Source organism: Polyodon spathula, chromosome 1 (genome assembly GCF_017654505.1).
Source record: "Polyodon spathula isolate WHYD16114869_AA chromosome 1, ASM1765450v1, whole genome shotgun sequence".
Taxonomy (NCBI): Eukaryota; Metazoa; Chordata; class Actinopteri; order Acipenseriformes; family Polyodontidae; genus Polyodon; species Polyodon spathula.
The window spans coordinates 14,428,405-14,456,147 of record NC_054534.1 but is presented as its reverse complement, the minus strand read 5'-3'; the positions used below and the strand labels follow the sequence as shown (position 1 = coordinate 14,456,147).

The 27,743-nt window shown below is 36.0% G+C and overlaps 1 protein-coding gene across 1 annotated transcript in view; it reads left to right on the top strand.

Moving 5' to 3' along the window:
- Positions 1–27,743, top strand: part of LOC121314479 (protein Hook homolog 3-like) — a 56,936-nt gene that overhangs the window by 6,334 nt on the left and 22,859 nt on the right. The window contains 8 exon segments of the mRNA XM_041247805.1: positions 11,774–11,859; positions 14,644–14,716; positions 16,405–16,455; positions 16,899–17,031; positions 19,030–19,097; positions 20,017–20,079; positions 21,046–21,129; positions 26,248–26,411. Coding sequence (XP_041103739.1) covers positions 11,774–11,859; positions 14,644–14,716; positions 16,405–16,455; positions 16,899–17,031; positions 19,030–19,097; positions 20,017–20,079; positions 21,046–21,129; positions 26,248–26,411 — 722 coding nt within the window.

Genomic DNA, 27,743 nt, shown 5'->3' with positions numbered 1-27,743 from the left:
CCAGCGCTGTACTATCTCACAGTTTGCTAAGGTAGATTTCTCTAACAACAAGGATATCAGCAGCTTACAGAAAACAGGAAGCTGATAGTTAACCCAAAAGGAGAAGGATCTGTAATACTGTAACAGACAACAAATAAACATACATTGCTATGGTCATTGTTTTCCCTTGTAATTCAGCATCTTGCAATGTTAAACATCACAATGAAGAATGGAGTTGTTTGGAGATGTTGCTCACTTTAAAACATGGAAGAACAACCTTTAAATAAGATAACTTGCACAAGTGTTCCTGCATAGGATTCAGATGACTCTCAGGTATAAGTTAAACACCTCTCTGGTATGAATAGAGTTTGTTGTTACTGTAATAAACATGATATCTGAGAATAAATATGTATGTGCTATGCTTCAGTTAGAAATCTTAAGAATATTCTGGTTGATATTAAAATGAGATATTATTTAAAAGAATTTCCTGTTCAAAATGTGTAACCTGAAGTCTAGAATGGTGCTTTTATGATGGCATCAGCTGCTTTGGTATCCTTCTGCAGCAGAATGTTTAGACAGAAAAATACATACAAAACTTTACTGTGGTACAGTTAATCTGCAGTGACCCTAGAAACTTCTCCACACAAGCACTGTAAGTTATGAAATGAAGGAACACATTACTGTCCTGTGTACTGCTTTAAAAATGTCTTATTAGTGTGGAAATATTTACAAAGATAAGCTTTTCAGTCATGACACTACCCTGTCAAAAACAGTGTTACTGTTATGTACTGTAGAAAGGGGCTGCTAAATGACATGATATTAAAAACTAAAATGTCCCAATACAGTTGACAAGTTAAATTACTGTAGATCAAGGTCACAGCTCGTTTCAGTTTTAACCCACCACTGATTTACCTTCTTTAACTATTGCATCCCTTTCCATTTGAACTCTTATGAACTGCTGTTACCAGATCGCTTGGAAAATAGCTTTTTAACTGGCTCAGGCATTTCAGATTGTCGACAGTCAATGAGGTGGTCTGTTTGGTGCACGACTCGTGTTCTTCTACTGCCACTCAAATCAATAAAAAGAGGTCTTCACTCCCTGAAGTTTTATGTATTGTAACCTACAGTAGAGAAATACAGTTGAGCTCTCGCTTGCACTGTTAACACCAGAACCTCCACGGTAGTCATTTTGAGTCAGTTTTCACTTTTAAAATTTTAATGACTCTGTGTGTGTTAAAGAGCTACGCTTGTCTGTTTTTGACGTTTCTTAAATACATATATTAAGTACCCTGACGGCGTTTGAAAGTCAGAATCTCACAATAAATTATAAGCACTTCTACCTAGAACCGTCAAAAGTAGGCATTTTGACAGCTTGTTACAGTACGCTTTTATTATCAGTAGAATCTACAATATGTTATTTTTTATATATGTGTACAAGCCAGTTTGTTATCTCTACCTCCACTGACTTTACAGCAGTATGTATTTAAATAAAATGTTTCTCTTGAAGTCTAGATGTGTGTTATCCAAATCTCTGTTGTAATCCTGTCAATTCCTTGGAGAACTGCCGTCTGGCTGTCTACGTGAGCATATATAGTCTGCTGTCTTATAATATTACTCTTACAAGAATTTTTCAAGAAATCTTGATATTTTTTTGCATTTTGATTTGAGAGCAACTACAGATACATTTGCCTTTTGGAACAAATTCATTGAAAACAGCATTGCCTGTTTCAAGCTAAAAATAAAACATTACATGGACAAGTAGCTGTTTCCAACAAAAGCATGCTGTCGCTGGACAGACAAACCTGTCAAATTTGGGACATGGTTTTTAAGTTGTCCTTAAACTGAAAGCAGTAAACACGTGAATTGACCACTAAGCACTTGCTTAATTTATACTGCTTCCTAATTATCTGAATCATTGTGATAATACAAATCTTACAAAATAAAAAAGCATCTTGAATAAACATGTGTGTAGGTTTATTCAAGATATTTATTTTTATTTTGTACAAAATTATATTTCAGTTCTCAATATTTAAAAGATGCTATTTATATCCTATTAATTAGTAATATATAGCCCTAATTTACCTTGACTCTCCCAATTAAATAACAACACTGATCCAGTGTTCACGCTGTCTGGTGTCAGGAATAGTGAACAGCTGCTCAGTATTAATGATTTCAGTGGGAGAAGGTGATATACTATTAGAAACTATAAAGAAACTTTAAAATATATATTTTTAAAACTATTAATAAAAGTAATAAATATTGATGATGTACTTATTTATTTATTTCATTTGTTAAAAGCTATTATTGTATTGTCATGCTGCCTCAGGATAATTAGTCACCAGAATCAATTTAGCAAAGGTTTAGGGCTCAGTTCACATGTTGATTTCCTTCAGTTTAAAGGCAACTGCAAAATCCTGTTCTGTCTCACAGTGTTCCAGAATTATGGGGCCAGGTGGCAACCCTAACCTAAGATGATGTAACCGTGCTTAAGAAAAGGGATGAATGTTACTGTATTTCACTGTAATTAGCAAAACAGTTAAAGAAAAAAAAAAAACTTTCGCAGTGACATGACCTTACTGAAAACTTCTAGGTTTGTAAAGTTATTAAAATTGCTATTGACAAAACTATGATCAAAACTGGTACATATTCATCAGCATGCTGTGGAAATTATGTCTTCTCTGATGGTATTTCAACATATTATGGCAATAAATCATACATACCAGGCTTGTCCAGTTGCTTCAAAATGCTCTCCCATATATTATCTTTCATCTCTGTATCTTTATAATTGCGATGATCTTTGTCAAAGCTCTGTGTATTTTTCCACGGCAAGTACTGTTTTTTCCTTTGCCATTTTGGATTCTGCTTCAACCTGGTGGACACTGTTCATTGAAGCGGTTCTCTGATTGCTCAATTCCCTAGTTGCCCCTGTGGAGTGAAAGATACTTATCAAAAGTGTTGGTTCTATTCATTTTGTCGCATCGCATCTGGTGTAGAGTTATTCATTTCATTGAAAAGCCCTTGTTTGAATGCTTTCAACGGTGCTGGGATCTGACACAATAATACTCAAACCAAGAATGATTAATTGTCTAGCCTCTAGTAAGACAACCTAGAGTAGTCTGCAGCAGCACACTCGTGCTAGAATTGTTTTGAACTGACAAAACTACTGATATATAAATACAGTCGATCACATCACCACTCAGTAAGCTCTATGGTGGTTTCAGAAGCGTTATGTTTTGTTTTACAACTTATACACATGTATGGCAATTAATGGTGCGATCGACAACCTTATTTGTTGTTCGATTTACTGTATAGGCATTTATCATTCAATGCTGTTTTATTTTTCAAAATAAAGAAAAAACATTGTTTTTTTTTTTTTTTTTTTTAACAGACGTCAATAACTAAAAACACTGTTGTGCATAATAAACAAAAAGGCACATTGAAATTAGAATTAGAACATTTCCAATTTATAAAAAAAATAAGTTTTGACTTTTTAACAACTGAAAAGAATGTGCGTGCGTCTGCATCATCAAAAAAAAAAAAATTTATAACAGAAGTGATTTGTATCTGAACTATGGTTGTTCATTAGTGTTAACATTTTATGTCCAAAGCAAAGCAAAACATTTTAATAATTCTCACAAATTCTGACTAATTTAACTGCCTGTCACAAAGACGGCCGGAGTGGGGGACGTCAGACCAGAAACAGGAGGTTTGAGTTTGGTGGAGCTGAGCGAATAGTGTTGCTCAGCATTTAATAAATGAACAGACAGTCAGAAAATAAAAGGTTTGTAACAAAAACAGCACACGGCACGTGAGGCCAAAATAAATAGACAAACAAAACGAGTAGACACTAACAAAACAGGGTGGATGAACGCTACACAAAACAAGTACGGTGCTGGTGCTTCCAGCACTCGTAGCAATTGATATTTATAATTACGCTTCTCCTCTCTCTCTCCCCCGTTCTCCACTCCCGAACACACAACCCCGAGTGAGTGAAAACATGCTGCTTTTATGCAGCTGTACCGAGACTCAATTGCTAATCAATCATTCAATTGGAGTCGCGATACAACCTCACGTGAATTAATAAAGTGCAGTTCCCCGTGCTCACATATTATTACTTTTTACTTTCAAGTGAAGTGCTGTGTAATCCTCGTGCCTAAATACAAATATACATTTTAAACACTTGTGTTACACAGACCCGTTTATATCCCGTGTACCAGTGACTATACACCAACATTAACATACAACATTTAACACAAAATACACACAGGGATGGGCACTTTGCCACACTGCTGTAGTAAATTCAGCTTCTTTTTATATAATATTGCCCTAACCCCCAGAAATGATCAATCTTTGTCAGTTTCTTCTATTTTGAAAAAATAAAAAATGTATTGCTTAAATTTTTTAATCCAAGAAAATGTGAATACTATAGGTCTACTTCTGAGTTAGCTTATCCATCGCGAATGTAGAGGCCTAATGTAGAAGTGTAGAAGTGTGTATCCTAGCAACGCGCTGATAAATGGAAACCAGCAACAGGAAACTTCAAACTGGGTTCTAATTTAGGACGATTAATCATAATGCATCGATTAATTGTTGCACCTCTACTGGCAATGTGCTGTGTATACTGTACTGTCAAATGCTTTTGTTCTTAGCTGGTGGGTTTGATAGAATGGAATGGAAAGAATCTGTGAACCTTTCAAAGAAATTTAAAATTGGATGCTGGAGAGCAAAGCACTACAAACCAGGCTGTAGCAATTAATGTATTGTGCTGTATGTTTGAATCTCTGCTCAGGAAACCAGAGTCAAGTCTTATCATGTTCCACTTTAAAAATTGGACTTCAGCCAGTTCCATGCAGTCTAAAACCCAATTTGTGATCAAATGGTTAAAAAAGTATGTCAATGTTTAATTTGCATTTGAGCAGCCAAGTCATCTGCCCAAAATCTAAATTGTGTCAGCAGAGTCCCAATTCACATTGGTTTGATTGTTGTCCTGCAACTGAAGATAATAAACGAATACAGATGTAAATGTAAAAACAAACAAACAAAAAAAAAACTAATAGTGTATGCAAGATCTTCATAAATCATGACATTTTCAATTTTAAATGTTTAGTTTATATGTCTCTTTAGGATTTTATTACAGTTTAAACCAAGTTTCTACCAGAAAGCTCATTTAATTTCTGCAGGCTATCTTCAGTCATTAGTGTGTGTGTGTGTGGAGTGTGTTTGTGTGTGTGGAGTGTACTGAGTGTACAAAACATTAGGAACACCTGCTCTTTCCAAGAAATAGACTTACGAGGTAAATCTAGGTGAAAGCTATGATCCCTTATTGATGTAACCTGTTAAATCCACTTCCGTCAGTGTAGATGAAGGGGAGACAGGTTAAATAAAGATTTTTAAGGCTTGACACATTTGAGACATAGATTGTGTATCATTCAGAGGGTAAATCGGCAAGACAAAAGATTTAAATGCCTTTGAACGGGGTATGGTAGTAGGTGCCAAGCGCGCCAGTTTGAGCGTGTCAAGAACTGCAACGCTTCTGGGTTTTGGAGCATGTCAAGTATGTATTGCACAATAGAAACCGGACAAGTTATACATGTGTTGTCTGGACTTCTGTATTCTGTGTATAGTACCATAGTATATGGGCAACAAGCTTCAGTAACCTTAATTTTAGACTTCCTTATTTGTAGAAGTGCCAGTCTGAAAGCCGTATCATAGACTGTGCAAGCAAAGTGAACAAAGAATGGGATCTTCCTTCAGGTCCTTCTTTATTTAGTGTGGTGTAAAGCGTCCATCAGTAGTGAAGAACTGATGATAATCCCAGGAGGGAAGGATATTCTATCTGGATCTGTCAAAAATACATCATCCAGTTGTGTTGAAACTTGTACAGCAAGTACATTGAGTAACCTAAATTCTGGCTTATAATTAGGGCTGTGTGCAGTATCTTTGGGGTCACAATGATATAATACATACCTCAGTACATTGGTTGCTATATGTGTCATGCATGTTTGCCTTCTTGTGAACTTGCATAATACATTTTTAAGTTCTATTTGGCTTTTTTTTTTTAAAGTAGTAATGTAAACAAGTACAAATAAATTAATGTGATATCGCCTGCTGAAATCAACTAGCTTAAAGGTATGCCAGTATGAAACGTTTCCATTGTGTACAACAGTATAATCCAGTTATGAGATCAGCATTGTTTTGATATGGAAACATTGATAATTGCATGTAGGCCATATGTGTTAATCATCAGTGTCCAATCATTTCCCCCTTCACCGCAACAATTCCCCACACAGCGGGCGACCTCCGATCCCACGACCAAGACGACTTTCTCTTTTACACCCAGAAACTCAAGAGTGGATGTTAGTGAGCTACCACCCTCTGGAGGCCAGCTCTGCAGGTGTCTGCTTTTGAGCTCACTGGGTGCCTGGACACTCGTGATGAGGAGAAACAGTCCCTGCTGGTTTTGTCTCTCTAACTCTGCCAGAGCCAGTGCAATGCTCCTTTCGGAATCCCCAGCGAAGACCGCCTACTTTGCACAGCCAGGACGCGAACCTGCGCTCTTTGACTATCCCTGCACACCACGCAGCTGTGCTTTTACCAGGTGAGGTGCTCGGGGAGTCCCCAGGAAGATTATTTTAATCTTCTTTACCAGTAAACGTATTAATGAACATGACACACATTGTAATAATTGTTTCCATTTGAGAGAAAGGATTCAACATGCTCAAACTAAACCAAGTGTGATACATCCTCAAAAAAATCTTTCAATGTTGTCAAAGGGAATAAAAACTTTAAAGCTGTAGTGAACAATCACATTCATTTATTTATTCCTAGAGCTGTGTAATCTGCTTTATCAAAAGTGTGTTGACAGTCAGATTTGTTTACATTTCAGTGTTACAGAAGCTGTAGTGACATCACATAAGCCCCTTTAAATTATACTTAAACATTGTACTTGTACTCACTTTAGAGCACTTTTTACAGTATACTTACTAGGCTATATCACCTGCTGTAGTGAAAACTCTTTCTGACGGCACACTGGTGTTTCTGTTTGAGTGGCACATTTGCAATCTGTAATAATGGCTTGGCATCTAAAGTGAATGGAAAAACCGGTTGCAATTCATTGTTATGACTGCAGAAAAGTTTACACATGCCTTTGTTTCATCAAGATTGGATTACTGTATCCCGTGATGCTCCTTTTGCATGTATCTCCTCTAAGCTTATCAGCAGCTTACAATGTGTGCAAAATAGTGCTTCCCATATTCTCACTAAGACCAAGAAACACACGAGCACAATGGTTTAGAAGTATTCACCCCCTATAAGTAATGTCACATTTTGTTGAATTACAAATAATTTATGCACAGTTTTTCAAACTAACTATTTTTTTTTATAATTCAAAGCTGTAGTGCTTAAACTGAACACTGTTATATGAGGTTAAATGTCAGCAAAACTTGCGAAGAAAATGAACAAAATTAAATTTACTGGTTGCATAGTAGGATGTTGAAATTTTTGTCCATTCTTCACGGGAAAATTGTTGAAGATTGCAGTCCATCGACGATCCCCAAGTCTCGCCATAAATTATCGATTGGATTCAAGTCAGGACTTTGACTCGGCCATGCTTGACAGTGGTGTTAACTGGGTGATGTGTATGTGACCAGTTTCCTGCTTGCCCTGCTGCTCAGTTTGGGAGGGTGACCTGATCTGGGTAGTGTCTGGGTGGTATGATGCATCTTCCACTTCTTAATGATGGACTTCACTGTGCTGAGAGGGATAATCAGCACCTTTTGAAATTTTCTTGTACCCTTCTCCTGCTCTGTGCCTCTCTACCACTTTATCCCTGACTTGTTCTGAAAGCGCCTTGGTCTTCATAGTTGCTTTGTTGGATCACTATGTGAGTTACAGCTTGAAAGTCTTTATGTACCTGAGGTAATTATTTACAAGTTAAACCACTTATTTGCACCTGTCTTGCGTCTGATTTCCCTCTGTAAAAATGCATGTTACGTTCATGTAGAGGTGCCAACAAATCTACCGGCCACGTAGAATAAGCTCAGAGTCCGCATGAACGTATCCGGTGGGCAAGCGTCAGTTGCGAGAATTTTCTGGATATGTGTGTACTCGTAGCTTTTTTATTTACACATGTTGCAGTGGTGCAGCATTCAATTACCGGTTTTCTTTTCTCACAAACCTGAAACTATGGTAGATAAGGCAGTAATAATAATAATAATAATAGTAATAATTATTGTTATTATTATTATTGGTAGTAGTACTTTTTGTAGCACTCGCGAGTGTATTATTAACAGATGCAACATCATTGTAGGATTCTAGTGAAAATACTAGCAATGCTGCACCTGCTGTTGCTAGGCAAAAATGTTTTAAGTGTCGATAAAACATCCAACAACCCTCCATCCACAAATACCGGTCCATCAACCAAGTTAAAATCAAGCACAAAGGTAAACAACCTGTAAAGCGCGCTCAGGGATATGTTACTGGATACGGTCTGATCCAAGGCTTTCAGAGTTCTCATTCGACAACGAACAAATCTTCTGTCAGTAAGAATCGCTCTCTTGCTATATTATTTTATTATTATTATTATTATTATTTATTATTATTATTATTATTATTATTATTAGTAGTATTATTATTATTAGTAGTATTATTATTATTATTATTGTTTACATTTTAATACGGTATTTTCTTTCAATTGCATTTAAAAACTGTGGGTTAGTAACAGCTTATCCAATGAATGGACATCTGGAAAGATCACTCCAGAAGGTGGGTGGAAAAAAGAATATTTGCTTCGACATCTTTCCAAATGTCCTCAGAAATGATATCTGGCTAAAAAAACTAACAAAATGCCATCTATAAAGCCGCAAGTCTCCACTGTAGGAATATGTTTCTTTTTAGTATTTGTTTGCTTGTTTATTTTACAATAGTAGCATTAATTAAACAGTTGTTCGTTGTGTCAAAATGTTATCTGCCTTTTTTTTATAAGGCTGATGGAAAGGAATGGGTTATCAATGGGTGCAGATCATATAAGAAAAAACTACGCATGGCAGTTTGTGGATGCGCTAAATGAACCACTTGCGTCATAAATTGTAAATGCTTTGCAAGAGTCGAGATTCCATACTTTGATTTTAGACAAAAGCACAGACATAGCAACAGAGGCAGCTGCTGGTTTTCGAAAAATGTATCTCTCAGAAGTAACTTTACACCTAGCTTGTACTTCCAATCCTACATATTGTAGCGATGTCAAGAAGGATACAAAACAGCTTCTCAAAGTAGACCACTTGGCTTTATTTCGCACACAAAACACTGACCAAAATAACAAGTTTAAACAATTTACAGGTCTCAGTCCCTTTTCTCCAGGCTAACCCCGATGTCCAGCTCCCAGCCCCTTTTATAGGGGAGCCGGAGGGAGGCAGTGCCCGCTTCAGCCAATCCAGCTGTGGGGAAACTCCCCAGCCCAGGGATCTGGGAAAGCCCCTGCCTGCCAGCTGTGCGGGGAATTCCCCTAGCCCAGGGATCCGGGAAAAGTCCCTGCCTGGCAGCTGTGCGGGGAATTCCCCTAGCCCAGGGATCCGGGAAAAGTCCCTGCCTGGCAGCTGTGGCACTCGCCGTTACAATATGTATGAATACATGTATTCATACAATATGAACACAGTATATACTGTATAAAAAATTAACAATGTGGCAGCAGCAACTCTTTAGTAAATTCAGAAATCTTACGCATAGAGAGATTGTTGTAACGTAGCTCCTGACAAATCGGGTTTCCTTACTACCAAATGTATATTTACATACTTTCTTATATTTCAGTTTAGACCATACGTTTACTGTGATCGTGTGAAAACTGAAACTCTCATTATAGTTTATAAATAGTTATGGTTGGCCTTTGTGGGGTTATTATGTGGTTAAGTTATTTCATCATAGTTCCATATCTCAGCCTTTTTCTTATTTAAGTGTGGTGTAATAAATCAAACTATGTAATAATATATCTAACTAAAATAGGTACATTGCACTTCTGGGTATACTATTGTCTGCTTTTTATTGGATGTCTGTGCTTTGTAGTTAGAATGTAAGGTTACAACTGGAGCAGTGATGTAGTCGAGGGTATACGCAGCTGAACAGCATTTAGCCACTTTTAATTTGGGCAATATAGAGTTTACCCACTTATCATATAAGGGATACCGAGTTTACTCGCTTGTACTCTCCTGTGAGTTTCTTACAGTAAGTCCCAAAACTACAGAAGAGTAGTTCCTTTATCTCAATACTGTTGATTTTAAATCAGACACATTGAGATTAACACACATGCCCAAACAAGATCACTACTGCACCGAAGCCTAATTTAAATCTTTACTGTAGTACTAAAGTTATCACAGGAGGAAAATCGTAACAATGAAACACATTCTATGCACTGTACCTACATGATTCTTAGAATGCAGGCCTAGTCTACAGTACATTCATTGTGTAAAGAATGTGTGTCTGCTTTATTTGAAAAATAAGTTTCCTAACACGATTATACAGTTCCGACCATTGGAGCTTGAGTGTAGCTAATTGCGTTTTGCACACAAAGGAAATAATTACTAGACTGAAGCTGGAACATTTAAGCCCTGTAATTAGACAAATCACTATAGAATGGCAAAGTCCCCTGGTCTGTGTGTCCTTGATTCCTGTGTTCTTGTAGGCATGTACCCGCCGCCGGGGGGGGGGGGGGGGTTCAGTTTGCACAAGACTTTTATCACTTTTACCATGAAAAAGATTCGTTATAACATATGTTTCCTTGTATGTTTCAGAAACATTAATCAAAACATAGTAGGCTAATTTGGAAAGACATTTAGCAATGTTAGTAATTGAATCGCCTAAGTCTCTTTTCTATGGTAAATGTGCCATTATTGTGTGTTTTGTAGTTATGGATAGAGTGAAAAAAAATACAAATTTGAATTGGGTTTTGCAAAAAATTGCTGAAATAAATAACTGTAGACATCTGTTTCTTGTAACTTTTTTCCCCATCCACAAAAGCAAAACTTTTGTTACAAAAGATTTTTCCTAAATGATTTGTTTGAGAAGTTTCTAGAAATTATACATTTTTTATTGGCGTATGTAAACTTTTGACTGTAAGTGTGTGTGTGTGTGTGAATCTATCTATCTATATATCTGTCTATCTATCCATAGATAGGGAAATAGATATATATATGGTGTGAAACACGTGTGTGTGTGAAATCTATCTATCTATATATCTGTCTATCTATTTATCTATATATATATGTGTGTGTGTGTGTGTGTGTGTGTGAATCTAATCTATCTATATATCTGTCTATCTATCCCTTTATCTATATATATATGTGTGTGTGTGTGTGTGTGTGTGAATCTATCTATCTATATATCTGTCTATCTATCCCTTTATCTATATATATGTGTGTGTGTGTGTGTGTGTGTGTGTGTGTGTATATATGTATATGTATATAACGAAAATTGGTTTATCACAACATTATTAAAGGCACTAATCAATTTGAATTGTAGATAAGCATAAACTATTAATTCACATCATATCTAATTCTAAAAAAAAATCTGGAATAATTGTTTTTTGTTTTAATATTTGAAACGTCATAGAATCCTTGCAGTTAGCACAAAGATTCTAATATAAATTCCCAAAATGCGTGAAAAGAGTCAATAAGGCATACTTTTGGTCCACAGCTTCCTTGAAAAATAAAATTGACATTTATCCAAAATTCACATTGCGAAACCTAGGCATGCTATTATAAATTAACTATATCCTGGTGATGAATCACTTTTTTTTTTTTTCCAGATACAAACCTTTGGTGTTGAAGCATCATGTAAAACAATAGATGATCTCACGAATGGGGTTGTGATGGCTCAAGTTCTTCAAAAAATGTAAGTACTACGTATGCTGTTTTGCTAGTTTAAATTCATAATTTAGATAATAAATAAGTATGATATGCTGTTTTATTTTCGTATTTCTGTTTTATAGGTTCCACTGTTTTCTTCAGAATATTCTGTTTAATAACAAAACATGTCATAAGTAAAGAAGCCGCATGTGTATTTTTTTTTTTTTTCAAACATGTCTGCCTCATTAAAGGAGACTATTATCTATTCAGAGATGTGGTATTTAATAAGTAAGGGGTCTGAGTATGGTAAAATTGACAATACAGTACCCACTCCATCATGTTGGAACCTCACGGGACTCCTAGGTCTTAGTCTGAGTGTGTGTATATGTATAATTAGTGCTGGGACGAACATGGAAGTGTTTGGATATTCGTTCAAGATTTAGATATTCTTTTGGATATTCATTTTCAAAAGGTTATCAAAGCTATTATATATAACACTGTATTAAAGTTGAAAAATATCCCAGAAGTAAGAAAGATCTTACTTTACCCTTGTGAATTAACTACAAAAAGAAATCAATACAGTAGTTAAATCTTGTGGATAATGCAGTTTTTAAAAAAATGATCCCTGCCATTGTGTCTTCGCAATAAACAAAGTGGCCTTAGACACGTTTTCATAAAGCAACAACATTAGTTGTTAACTTGAATAAACACTTCAACAAAATAAACATGGAAAAGGGAATGTAGTACAGTGAAAAAAAATACTGTTGTATTTCTCTTTTTTTGCATTCCATGGAAAAATGAAAACCTTGATTACAGTCTTTCTTTTTCTTTTTACAGTCATTTCTTTTGCAAGTACGACTCATCACATGACCAAAGATAGATCCAACTATTGCCCCCGTGACACTGTTTACGGTCAATAGCTTTTTTTACAGACTCCTTCAAATTACGTCATCATGCTGAGCATCCATCCCCTCTTCACACAACAAAGCAAAATCGTGGACAAACCTGCATCTCCACCTCCTAAACAGCAATTTTGTGATATAACAGAAAATGAATTACAATACACAGAACAAAGATGCTGCAAACACTAAAACTGTCAAAAGAACTTCGCTTTCACTGTTTCCTGGCTTCCTAAAATTCAAACAAATCCAACTCGACGATGTAAATAAATATGACTTCCACAAACTTCTGTGCAACAGTGCGAAAGTCAAACGGACAGTTCTATGCCAAAAAACTTTAATAACTATGCACTATGGACTTCAAAAACACAACTTTCTTGACAGATTTATTAAACAAATATTGACTGCAGACCTCGGCTCATTGTGAGAAACTAGAGGCCCATCGGGAAGAACTATAGTTACCTATAGGGTACTTCCTGCGGACATTATAGTGGGAATTCAGTCTTTTTTTTTAAAAAGCATTTTTATTATTATTTTTATTTTAGTAAATGTAACACATTTTCCCAGAACAGCCATTCTTTCGGGTAACTGTCGGTCACATACCTGAAAAGACAAGCCAGCTGAGCTGCATTTCCATCAGCAGTTGTTTAATCTGCCGTTACAGCTTCATACTTGGCTTCCTGTACTGCTTTTATTTGTTCTGAATCTTAGTAGAGGTAGCTGAGACTACCATGGCTGTTGACAAGCAATTGCATAATGTGCTGTCGTAGTCAGAAATCAGAAAAATGATTTCCACATAATTACCTCTATTTGAGGAATTGGTGCTTCATCATGCCCTCTGAAATCAGTTCTTGCTTGCCAAGGTAAACAACAGAATCAATCAAGTGTTTAAGAACCGCACCATTTTTTCTTGTTTATTGTAATGTGTTGTATCTCTATGCTTCTGCTCAGCCAGTTGGACATCAATCTGGGTTTGTCCAAAAGTTTTGCGTGTTATAGTGGCTTGCAAGTGACTTTGGGAATGCTCATATTTTTGTGCTGACTTCGATAGACATCCTAGATTGCTGTAGCCATTGCTTTAATAATTTCAGTTTTGGAAGTGGCAATCTCTTCCCTTCCTGTGCCAGTTAGGGTATTTGTGGTGTATACCTCCTTTTTTTTTTTTTTTATCACTCTCCAATTTTTCAGAGGAAGTTCTTGAAAGTGGATTTGCAACCACATCAACTATGATGTCTCTGTTGTCTAATAACATATTTTTTTTTTAATTTATAAAAAGCAATTCTAAATATTACTTCGAAGTTCTCAATATAATTCTCAATAACAGAGTCTATAATATTAGCAATATCATGCGAGATTCAGCTGTTCTTACCCTGCGCACCCTGTCATATTTATGTCCTGACTGTGCTCACTAATGATTGGACAGCTGTATAACAAGAGCCGATCTTTGACTCTTCTATTGGTTAAACCTACTCAAGACCTTCAACTGTTTGTCCCGTCTCGACTCACTTATGATTGGACTGCCATGGAAAAAATGTAGATCTTCTATTGGTTGATTTTTTTTAAAATTAAATATATATATATATATATATATATATATATATATATATATATATATATATATATATATTTTTTTTTTTTTTTTTAAAAAGCACAATTAAATTGTAACAAAAGTTAATCTGCTACTTGTTAATCGATTTGGTTAATCTTTTAATCGGAGAAGCCCAAAAAAGTTTATTCTTTAGCTCGACAAAAGAAATTCAGAACTGAAAGGGTTAAAAGAGGACATTACAATTGATTTAGGCCCTGATGTTCACAAAGTACTGGACAGTTTGCTTAAACCTATGGTAAATGTCCCTAAAGCTCACAAACACATAATATAGGTGACTGATTTGTATTTATTGTTGCTTTAACATGTTTACTATTTATTTCAGAGATCCTGCATACTTTGATGAAAACTGGATAAATAGGATCAAAACAGAGGTTGGAGATAATTGGAGATTAAAGGTGGAGTACCAGGCTTTTTCTTTAAATTGGGAAGCATAATGCATGTAATAGTGTAGTGTTCAAGCTCACTTCTTAAAAATAAATTTAAAAAGGCTAAATTGTTGCAGGAATTGTTGTGTCTTAAGCAGTTTTTGTTTGTTTGTTTGTTTGTGTTTAAGTGCAATTATTTACAGGACAGCTGAAATTGAAACAACTGTTGACTAGTTACCATATTTTTTTGTGGCATTTCTCCCACATTATTATATTGGCTGAATTCTGGAAAAATATATAGTACTTGTCTTTCAAAAAAAAAAAAAGGTGATAAATTCGCCGTGGATTAATACAAAAAGTTGATTAGTTTCTGTGAACGGTCTTCCACTAACTGGCACATAGAATATAATTGTATATCAAATTGTTTGCCTAATAATACATTATCTTCAAGATACGTTGTTCAAACTGCAAGCTTCAACTGAACTTTTGTTTTTAATATCACTTACACTTTTATAGCTTGTACAAACGGTTTGAGGACATCTTGATTGCATATGAACGTCCTTCTGTCAAAGAAGATGATTTGTCGATTGCCGCCTGGTACTGACAATCAAACAAGCAATTTGTTGCAAAGAGTTATGATTTATCTCTGCAAACAGTACAGATTTGAGTTGTGTTTAGAGCTGAGCTTTTTAAAGCTGTCCAGTGTAATCATGGTGAGTTGGCACATGTGTTGATGAATGCTATTAGGGCTGTTATTTTTTACAGCATAATGAGTTTCCCTGATATGCAATCAATTCGAAACATGTATCCTTACCTGACTTTTCTCTGTGTGTTTCAACTGGAGCTCTGGTGAGTTAGAAAGGCTGCCTGGTAGTTACATTAGTTTCATCTTCTCCAAGCCTCCTAGCCTATACACCTTTCAATACTGAATTCTGGGGACCCTCTGTATGTGCGTGCACTTTGATTTTTTTTATTTAATTGTTCTCCACCAATTAATAGGAGAAAACTGATTAATTATGATAATTCATGGTATTTTTTTTTTTTTTTTAAATGTCATCATTGTTATTCTGAGTTATGTATGATGGTGAAAGGTCAAACCTGTCCTGTACCTCTGGACCACCAAATGGTTTAAATGAAGAATAACTATTTAACAACACATGGTCATGGATACTCTACCTTTGTAGTATTCTGTACTAGGTTAGCCTAATTGACTAGAACGTGTGCAGGCTGGCCTTAATGACCAGCCAAAGGGGACAGATTCCTTTCAAGTTTTATAAAGTGTCACCAATCTGTCTTTTATATTCTGCTGTATTGTTGGTTTTGGTTAATGCTAGATCCTAAGACTCAGTATTACCATCTAGGCAGGAAATTTGAGTATTACTGTAGTAAAATATCCTTTTTTTTTTTTTTTTTTTGTATTAAAGTATTACGTAGATTGCATTATATTTTATATTTGCTTCATTATTTACAAAAAAGTACAGTAAATGGTGACTTGCTGTATACTATGTTTGTTTTAAATTGGAGATTTCCTGTCTTTAGACATTTTGAATGTGTAGTCTTGGATCTTGTAGCCATTGTACTAGAAAAATGAATAATGTACAAGTTGGATATACACAAAACCGTCTTTGAAATAAGTCCCAAGTTAAAGGTTGTGAAGAGATCCTCCATGGTTCTACTGTATGGAGGTATCCTTATACATCAGTGCTCTTCTTTTGCAGATCAGCAACTTGAAGAAAATTTTAAAAGGCATTCTTGACTACAATCATGAGGTAAGAAAAAAAAATAGAGTGAAATTGTCCACATTAGAGAATTCAGTCAGGGATCTAAAAGGTACATCTTATAGTTACGAATTTGTGGTTGAAAAATATGTCATCATTCCCTGCTGAAAAGCCATTGTATTGTTGTCAAATAGCTTCTATTTATTTCCACAGAAATAGAATCTGGATGATGTAAAATGAGGGGGGTGGGTGGAGTAAATGTCACCCAGTTTTATCTCTAACTTCACAGCACTACACTAGGGGCATTCTGTAGCTGTTCTGTGTGATATGATTTTAAAAATATCAGTGTACTATATGCGGTGGGTTTGCAGAAGGCAGCAATCGATTTTCTCCATTGTTCTTCAGAGTGCTATCTCTGTGCTAAATGAATAGTCTTCTGGAGGGTTATTGTAAGTTTTTGTTGTTGTTTTTTTGTTGTTGTTGTTTTTTTAAAGATTTTGGGGCAGCAGATTAATGACTTCACACTCCCGGATGTTAACCTGGTAGGAGAGCACTCTGATGCTGCTGAGCTCGGGAGAATGCTGCAGCTCATTTTGGGCTGTGCTGTTAACTGCGACCAGAAACAAGGTGGGGAATTGCGATTGATTTTGGTGCCAGATTTTGTTTTCTATTTTGAGACTGTTTCTCTTTCTGAACTGAGTCAATTTAAGGTGGTGAAATGGACTACTGTCCAAAGATAAGTTCAACCAAACTTCTTTCAAATGAGACATAAGGCCACGTTCAGAAAGCAACACTTGAGTGTTGGTTCGCAGTTTAAGTGGGCCAAGTTAAAGGTTTCTGAATGTGAAAACACAGTATTGACAATCGGGCTTTGTTTCTAAATATAGCTGCTACGTGTACTTTAAACCCACAATAATTTGATATAATAATTATAATAGTAAATGCTGTTTTATTTTGATTCCAACATTGTAATAAGCAGCCCTACACTGTGTCCTAGGATACATCAGACGTTTAGACGTCAGAGGATCAAATAACGTTCAAACGTGATTCTCTGTCGCTTTACAAGCAGTATCACCTGATTATGTTGGCCAACCAAAGTCTGATTTATTGTGGCAATTGCTTGGCATAGTAACTACTAGCTTGTTCAAAAACTAACTTGAAATACACGAAAATACAGTATTTTTAGTGGATGAAGAATGGGGATAAAACGTTAATCAGTTTATGAATATTCAAAAGAAAATGAATGTTTCGAAGTATACAAAAAACAAAAATAGCAGAAGTGGGTCAGATGAGGCAGAGGATGCATAGCTGAAAAATAAGTGACACATTAAACTAAAACAAGAAAGTGAACAGAGACAAGCAATCCATTTGTGCGGCTTTTAGACATGTTTTAATAAAAAGAGAGCGCAGAAGGACTGTGTTAATGAGTTTATCAGAGCACTGTGCTTTGCTGAATAGACATTATTTGTTGCAGAGGTATGTTCTGGGGACTTCATGTGACAGTACTGTCTGTCCATCAGCTAAAACACTAAATGTTTGACAGTTTTAGTTGACAGCTATATTTGATAGTTTTAGTTGGTAAACTTACATGGAACTTATTGATGGAAATGTCCAGTGTGATTTTTAACAAGTCTTCTGATGTCCTGCACTACCCAGTTCTGTCAATGTTATTTTATTTTTATGATTTTGAGATGAATAAACCTGGCTTGTTTCGTGCTGATGTCATGTTCATACCTTCTCTAGATACTGTTTCTGTCAGCACAGCGATAGCCCAAACGTTCGCAAAGTACCAGTTAACTTGAAAATGTGGCTTCGACTTGCACAGATTGTGCTTTGTTAGACATGTCAGGGACATTAAACCTAATCAGAAACCAGAACTGCTACACATCATATTCCACATGTAAAGTGTGAATACTGAGATTTGTTGCCCCCGATTTTTACAGATGTTTCAATTAAAAACAATTTTTTACCGATTGTTATCCCTGTTTTAATATATGTAAAATAAAAACCGAAAACGCGGAGCACTACTTATAGTGTACAGTAGTTAACATGTTTACAGCAGACTGGTATTCTTTTCAGATTGATAGCTGTTTAACGTTTCAGCAGGGAAAAAACATGCCGTTGTAAATAGTTGCATAAGTGTAAGTTTGGCAGGGATGGGGTTAAATCTGTCCCTGCCAACAATCACAGGTGTGGCCATTATCTAATTAGGTAATTTAGTGCTAATTGGGGATTGGCCACACACATAAAGGGAGAGAAAACCCATTTGTTTGCAGGAGTTTAGGGTGAGTTTATGAACTGTGTTTTCTGCCCTGTTCAGTGAAGGTGAATGCCCAGCCTGATAGTAGTGTTTGAATTTGTTTTGTTTAAACTGTTTACTTTGGTTCCTGTGCCTTTTTTTGTTTCTTTAGTTTTTTAGTTTGTTAATAAAAGTGTGCTTTGCATTTAACTGTATCTTCTGTCTCTGGGTTTCCTTCCTGATGGGTAACAAGCCTTGGCCACCAAGCTACCCTTTCACAAAGATCCTTTTGCTTGTATTTCTTTGCGAAACATGACTTTCAAAGTGTGTAGCGTACTGTGGTATTCTTTTCACATGTCAAACCTTTTCTTCCTTGTATTTCATAGAGTATATCCAGACAATTATGATGATGGAGGAGTCTGTTCAACATGTTGTCATGACAGCAATTCAAGAGGTAAACACAAACTAACAATACAGTATAAAAATAAAAATGTGATTGGATAAAGCAAAATAGGTGAATTTGTATTGATCTTTAAGTTTATTGGCAAAGAAACCCCAGAAACAACACACACAGTCATTTTTCCAGGTTGTGTTTTGCATAGTTAATATTGTTAGGATATTTGCAGTAATTTAACAAATTACTGCAAATAAGGACTCACGATAGATATACTGTAAACGGTGTGTACACTACAGTATTGAACAAAGTGTAAGGAGCAAATATTAAATATGACAAATAAGTACAAAATTAACAGTCAAAAAATGATTTCACCTTGGCATTCACCTTTTACATGTCCTTTAATACATTGTGAAGGCTGTTGAGATGCATTTTGCACTGGCTCACCCCCCCCCTCTTTTTAAAAGCAGGTACCCCTATTTTTCCGATTTCCACATTGTTTGTTGATATTCATTTGGGAGTCATAGCTTCTATAGGCAGATGAGGATTTTAGCTGAAGTCTGCACTGCCAGCGCTGTTCAGATGCTGGAGTCTGGGGATACACAAAGACAGTAGCTTGTCACTTTGTTGTGACTCCTATTGAATCTTGATTTCCATAAGTCTCGTGTTCAGAATCGCGTCACTGATACTATGAACATAATAAAATGAATGTGTCTTCATTTCACTATGTAAAAAGTGCCCCTTGACACTAAAATTTGATTCTTGTTGTAAATTGTGTTTTGGAAAAATTCAAGTTTGAAATGTTGCTCCTTTCATTTTATGGAGTAGTGCATATAGAGATGCTTGACTTCAATTAGGAAGGTATTGTGGTCTTTTTAGGGTTGAGAAACCACAGCAAATGTGTAGCATCACATGAGTTGTACATGTTTGAACAACTGCCTTATATTGTGATGCAGTAATCCTGACTTCTTCATTTCAGCTGATGAGCAAAGAAACTCCGGTGGTGTCAGGAAATTACGCTTATGTTGACCTTGATAGACAGGTATTTCTTTGCACTAACACTGATTTAAAAATATATAAATGGAAGTAAATAGTGGTATCAGACTGTATGAAAATATTAATTATTATGAATACCAAAATTTGAAATGAAACAGGTGTAAAAAGTAAATTGAAGTGAATTGTTCTAATAGTGATGGAGAGCCACTTTTTGTATTCATTTTTTTCATATATTGAATATTGAAGTAGACTTTTCTTACAATCCTGTTGTGTAGGTGAGTTTTGTTGCCAGGCTACTCTTCTAAGTAGCAGCAGTATTCCAGTAATCCAAAAACTACGGAACATATAACACTTTTTTTGTAAAACTTGAGCTAACACCACAACTTCTGTGTTTATAAGTAGGTAGCTCACCAAACACAATAACTTTTGTCATGCTTTAAATTCAGATAACGACATTCTCCTTGATTTAATCATTGATACTGATTCCAGAGCAACGGTTTAAAAATAAATAAGTAAATAAATAAATAAATTGAATGTGTTATTCACTCAAAACAGGGAAGGCTGTGAAAAAAGGCAGAAGTCACAGAGTGTTTCTGAGCATTTACAATATTTAAAATCTAGGTAACCACTTATTCAGTTGTGATGCAGTATGGTAAGGATATTTTTATCATCAGAATCTATATGCAGTAGAGATGCCTTTTATTTAAAGCTCTTTACATCCATGCCATGGCAGTTTATATACAGTACATGTTACTATATTTCGGCATAACCACAGTTTGTATTATAACACTTAAACATTCAGCTCACAATAGATGATAAAGGAATTTTAGGTTGCACTTTATTTAGGCCCAACTGGACACTTTCTGCATACAGTATACCCTTTTATTTGTAATTAGTACACAAGATTTCAATACAATACAGATGTTCTCATCACTGTTCTAAAGTGGATAACTAAATTCTAAAACTGACATTCTTGTATTTTATAACTTTGGTGAATTTGCTTTCTTTTTAGCTTAAGAAAACCGTAGAGGAATTGAATGATGCATTGGCAACAAAAGAAGAAATCGCACAGAGGTGTCATGAGTTGGATATGCAGGTGAGTCTGAACTCATACCCTATATATGAAAATCAATAATTGTATGCTAACAATGGTGGCTGAGTTGCTATTGTTTAAGTGAGCTGTGTTTAACAAACCATGAGTGGCTTTATGTTTGAAATATTTTCTCCGACGTCTGTTTATGTTCTGAATGGTAATCGTTTCATTTTTCCTTTGCTTCTTAATATGTGCAATTGCCATATTATTATTGGGTTCCCATATATCGGGCAAACTTTATTAAATGCAGTATTTTAAAACTTGTTAAAGAAAATGGTCAATATAAGCCCAAAATAATAATAAACGAGTACTGTTAACTTAAAGGATTGTTAATACGTTTCCTTACCTCTTATTGGCATCACCATCACTGATCCCTTTTTCTTATGTTGAAGATCTTTTGGTTTAATTTGGATTGTGTAGACAATTTCAGAGACAATGCTAGAGTTCAGAGTTGCTGCTTCATCAGTGGTATGAAATCACTCCCTGTGCTGTATGGCAATTTCATTCCAATGATCTTGCTGCAATCAGGCCGTGTAACCAAACACAGGCAGTTCTTACACATTGTTCTTGCATTGAAAAATTGTATGTCCTTAATGAAACCAAGAAAAAAGGGGGCAGTGACAAGGCTGCTAATGCATAAAAAAACATTGGTTAGGACTCCTTTAAGGTGAACGAGAATGACATTTAATATCTGAAGTATTCTGCAATGATTTGAAAACCAAATAGAAATGTAAAGGTAATGCATTTGTTCTTTGGCGGGTGCTGTGGAAACCCTTTTTTTTTCTAGTAATCTGATCTCTTTCTGTTATATACCCATATTTTGTTTCCCTACCTTTTCTTTTAACTATTCTCCACTTTGCCTTGCTTTTGAAGGCATACCTTGTTCAAGAGGAGCGAGGTAGACTGAGATTAGAGTGTATTGAACTAGACGAAAGGGTAATTCTGCTTTTTCTTTTCTTTTCGTTTTGGCTCCCATGGCACTGGAATTGTAGTCTGCTTTAACAGCATCCCTGGGAAACCCTCTAACACTGTGCGCTTAGTCTGTCACAATGAGTTTTGTTTGGCCACTATGCTAAAACTAATACTGTACATTCTCTCTTTTTTTAATTTTTTTATTTAACCTAATAATGCAGGACAAAAAGCTTTTTGGCACTATAGGACCTAAGTCATTATTTCTTCTTATTGCGCGCTCATGTTTCCAAATAAGGCTCTATATGAAGAGGTTGAGCCACTTAATACACTCTGAATTGCATTAGAGATACGCCTGTTATTATGCATATTGCACTTTTAATAGCTTGAGAGAGATTCCTCTCACATTGTGGGGAAAAAAGTTAACATTCCAATACCGGCAAATATTTAAGCAGCCTTGGGCCTGGGGGGAAGTCATGTTACAATATACAGTGCAATACAATATAACATGTATAATGTGGTTTTTATGAACCCAGCAGCCACCATTACAATTAAAAATACACATTGAACATATAAATGTGAAGTAAAGACTTCAACTGTAAGTGTGTGCTGCAATTACAGATAAGGAAAGAGAGACTAGGAGAGTGCTGTATTCCCTAGCCCAGAATGACCAGTGACTTACTCGGTATGGGCAGTGATAAGGTTATTAATTGTGGCGTAGTGTAGGTTACAAGTTGGGCAATGAAAAACATGGTAGTTTGAAAAGATACCTGCTGTAGGTGCAGTGCCCATAATACAAAAAAAAAAAAAAAAAAAAAAAAAAACAGGAGCAAGACCTTAAATTAAGTTTGTTGGGAAATGTATTTAATAAGCTTTCCTTGAGTAAAGCTGTATATGAGTTTGAAAATCTTTCACCATTAATCAAAAGTTTTCAGCAGCCATTAGTTGGCAAACAGGGAGCAGCTGAAGTCATGATAGAGGAAAAAGAAACTCTGTAAGAACTGAAACAGAAACCTGACAGACTTACTGTGCACAGACTCCTCCCAGCATTGGAAAGTAAGTGAGTACAGGCTAGGCAAACAGCAGCCCCAGATGCAATGTGATTTGGTGTTTAATAGGTTCTCATATTTTTAATGCTGGACTGGTTACATAAAATGCAAATAACATAATGCAGTTTTAAGTTTTTAGACGTGTTAGTTATTGCTGAACAATTTGTGTGCATTCTGAAGATTTGTTAAGACCAGTTTAGTCAGTGAGATTGAAAACCAGAAGGTATATTGATCAATCACCTGTGGTATAAGTTGTATTTGGCCTAAGAAGCTTTATATAGAATGACGCTTAAGAAACGGGCAAGGACTACCTGGTCTTATGCCAAGAAAAAAGCTCAGAGGAAGAAGTTGGGAAGAGAAGAAGAGACCTCTGTGAGAAGGATACTTTACCTGTTATTTGTGAGTTCTGGAATGAGGTATATTTTCCAAATATTCCTGGATGCTCAGGCATTAGCTCATAGCCAACAGCCTGCCGAGCAGAAGTACCAAGAAGACAGACGACAACAGACAGTGGGCAGTATGGCCGAACATAGGTTACCCATCCAAGCCATGGAGGGATTGGCTGCAGTCTCTTTACCTACGCCTCTTCAGACTGTGGAGGAATGCTTGCCGGTGTCCTGGACAAAGTCAAGACAGCCACGTTTAGAGGAGCAAACATGGCAATACTGTCCAACTAAATATTCAGACAGTAAGGTACAGTAGGAATACAATATATATATGGGGAGAGGGATTACGAATATGAGAGAGGAGACATTAAAAACCCCAAAGCAAATCAGCCCTGAGATCATTTCTGAGTTCAAAGACGACCAAACTCTTGAGTTTGTATTAGCAGGACACTGAAGACGTTAGCCAGAGTGTTTTTCTACTTGAATGCGGGCCAAGTTCCATTAACATTTAGCTGGAAAAAAAAAAAAAAAAACATTTTGAAAAGTACAAAATTAGTAAACAAGGATGCAGAGATATATTTTATGTTGATGCCTTATCAAATATGTCTCAATCGTTGAAAATAAAAAGTCAATGGTTAATGGAATTGGGCAGTCAGTTTATTGTAGGCTTACCTCAGGACAGTATTTCAGGTAAGATCTGTTGTTTGTAGTAAAAAAAAAAAAAAAATGTAACTTGACTGATTTTGAGGCTTGTTTGTTATTCCTCCCCTGAAAGCATCTAAATTGTACACTGGTAATATTGAAGATAAAAGTTACTGCAGTGCTGCTCTCTGTGTGTGTGTGTGTGTGTGTGTGTGTGTATTAGTACCAGAAAAAATAAAATCATATTTTGTTGTATAGCTTTAATATAAAATCATATTTTGTTGTATATCTTTAATATAAAATCATATTGTTGTATATCTTTAATAGTGCAGCCATTTATAATAAATACTGTAAATTGTATAACACGTTAAGCTGTTTTCCAACTACCAGATTGTATAGTAGTTAAGTTGTTTTTAATACGATTATGGTAATTGTCTGCAGTGACTATTGTGTTGTACCCAGATATTGACCCAACTGATATTTTTTTTTTAATATTGGTATTTATTTATTTATTTATTAGCAGACGCCCTTATGCAGGGCAACTTACAAAGTATCACATTACAAAATATCACAGGTAAGAGCAGTTATAAAGTACAATAGAAAATATGATCAAATTAAATTAAGAGCAAAATAAAGAATACAGTAAGTAATTAAATTTAAGAGCAAGTTCGACTAACAGCAGTTAACTTATGGTTAAAATATTTGCTCATACGATGAATGGATGAGAATGATTTCAAATAAGACCAATTACAAAAAATGTAAATATGGATACATATAAGAGTAAAATCAAGTAAAAGATCCAGGAAGTAGTTATAATTTAAGAGCAGTGGTAGAATACAGCAGGGTATGGAGCAGTTCAGTGCAAGTGCAAGCTGATGCAAGTACTGGTACAAGTATTGGGTACAGTATAGTCCAGTGTAGTCCAGAGTTGTGAAGTTTACAGATGCTGTCTGAACAGGTGTGTCTTGAGGAGGTGCCGAAAAGTGGTCTGGGACTGAGAAGTCCTGATCTCCGTGGGTAGGTCGTTCCACTGCTGAGGGGCAAGGGTGGAGAAGGAGTGCGCTCTAGAAACGGGGGAGTGGGGTGGGGGGTGGGGGGGGTCGTACAGCTAATCTGCTAGTGGTGGAGTTTATTTGTAAATAAACTGTGTGTGAGTACGGTATTTAAACTCATTGGGCCCTATAATTATCAGCAAGTGCAAGGATGACATAGTTGAAGCTAAGTTATTCTTCTGAGCAATTCCTTGCTTGATTTCTACTGTTAATATTCTTTTAAATCCTTTCAGAAAATGTGGCTTTGCCTTTAGACTTGTCTAAGCCTTTCACACAGTGTCGCACCACAGTCTTAAAGAAAAACACAGTGAACTGTAGGGATGTTAACAGTCCACACCCCAGGACCACTGCTTAATCTTGTTTATAGGAGCAGATTTAAGGCATTGTCAGTTTCATGGGAGGCACAGTATTTTTTAGACAATGACCTGACTAATTCTGCCACTCTGTAATATCTCTGCAATACAACCATGTTGTCGCTTCTGCTTCAGTCATTAAATTATGGAATGCCTCAAAATGAATCATACACCTGTTGATGCATGACTTGTTTTTCCATCACTAATACACTGTTGTTTTGTTACAAACTGTACTTGTTTCCCTCATTGTTATTATTGTTATATTTCTTTGCTTTGTGCCTTAAAATTAGTTTAAAATGTAGTCATTTATTTCCCACCAACATTACTTCACCAACCACCTTCTAGAATTCTCATCCACAAAAGCTGTGACCAGCAGTTAGGCTACAGTATATTTCACTAATATTTGCTTCCTCTGCATTCCTGACAGTCTATTATAAAAGGTAGCCTGTCTCCCCAAACAATTAAGAGCCTCTAAATACATAGCAGATGTATGTTATCAGGGTGTCATACAGAGCCGAACACGAAAGAACATTATCAAGAGTATTTTAAGTGGTGATCAAAGTTCACTGTAGCTGGAATCTTTTCTTACTGGTTCAATATTCAGATAGCTTTCAGATATTGTTCAATGATTAGTAAACATATTATTTTCGTATATATTTTGACTAGGAAAAATAAATCTTTCTCAGGGTTACTGAAAATAACAAGCGGCCATGTTGTTTTGTTCCTGTAGGTTGCAGCTCTGCAGGAAGAGAAAGGCAGCTTGTTGGCAGAAAACCAGATCCTTATGGAACGACTCAACCAGTCAGACTCCATCGAAGACCCCAACAGCCCTGCTGGGAGAAGACACCTGCAGCTGCAGTCCCAGTTAGAACAGCTCCAGGAAGAAACGTTCAGGTACGGTATACTGGGACTGCAGTCATTGAATTTCTGGGTGTTAAGCAATAACCACCTTCACTCGTCATGTTACCAATCAAATGACATTTCGTTTTTAGCGTACATGTAATTAGCAGGGTGTGGATTTAACCGGTCTGGAATTGACCCTCGCTGAATGTGACTGTAGATCAAATGAGCAATGACTGTCTTTTTCTAAGGGCATTTCAATTTCGGTTGACTAGAAGACATTGCCATTAGGAATGTTATTAAATTTTGTCCTATAGATTCCACCATTTGTCCCATCTTCGTGAATGCAATTTTCAGACTCTATAATATATATTTTTTTAAATAATGAATGTTTTCATTCCTTGTATTCATACCCCCTAGGAAGTGATGTGTACACCGTAGCATTATGCATCTTCAGCTGGGGTTAATTGGGACTGGAATAGATGTGCACTTCTTTACAACTAGGGGATATTCTGGCTCAGCAGATAGTGGTGGGTTAATCTGTGTCGTGCTTGGATATCCTCCCCTACCTCCACCCCACTGTCCAAAGGCCCCATGCTGTGCATGACTGAGAGCCAAAAAACAATCCACCCCTGATTGAAACCTCCCATTCTAGACCTGTGAGTCAAAGCATGACCCAAAGTAGAGGGTAACGAATATACAGCATTATTCTCTTATAATTAGTATGTTCATCCACATGAAGAAATTCTCAAGAACCAAATTGATTCTAGTACATCTAAGGGAATCTCACAGTCCTGCAAATGCATGTAGGTCATTATTTCTTTGTAAACATTCTAAGTACAAGAAGATATGTATAGTCTAAAGGAAGGCAGGAATTAACTACTGTAATATGTGTCTTGAAGAAAACACTTTTCATTTGTGTCATTCTGTCTGTAACATGGATCTGTATGGCTCTTGCATATCCAAAACTGTGTTCACTATTTGTGCCTTATTTCTGTATTCAGTTCAGTGCCGATGCTAAACTGTACACTGAACTTTTAAACTAGGTTTGGAAAATTGGTCATTTAAACTTGAAATGTTGAAACAACATAAAATGTAACCATGACTCCCTGTTGGTGCAGCAAAACATTTGCAAAAAAATGACTATTACTAAAACTATGATGAGTCAAACTAAAATTTTCCAGGACTAGTCACTAACCCTGCAACTGATTTCAGTCTTCATTGCTTTTACACCAGGCAATCCTTCTCTGACAGTGCAAATCTGTGCTGGGATGTGCACCCATTTCCTTTCACCTTGCATCCCAGTCCTCTAACTGCTATACTATTAATGTCTACAAGAGGTAAAAGTCTAAGCTTGGGTTACCATCAGCACAGCTGTCCACTTGC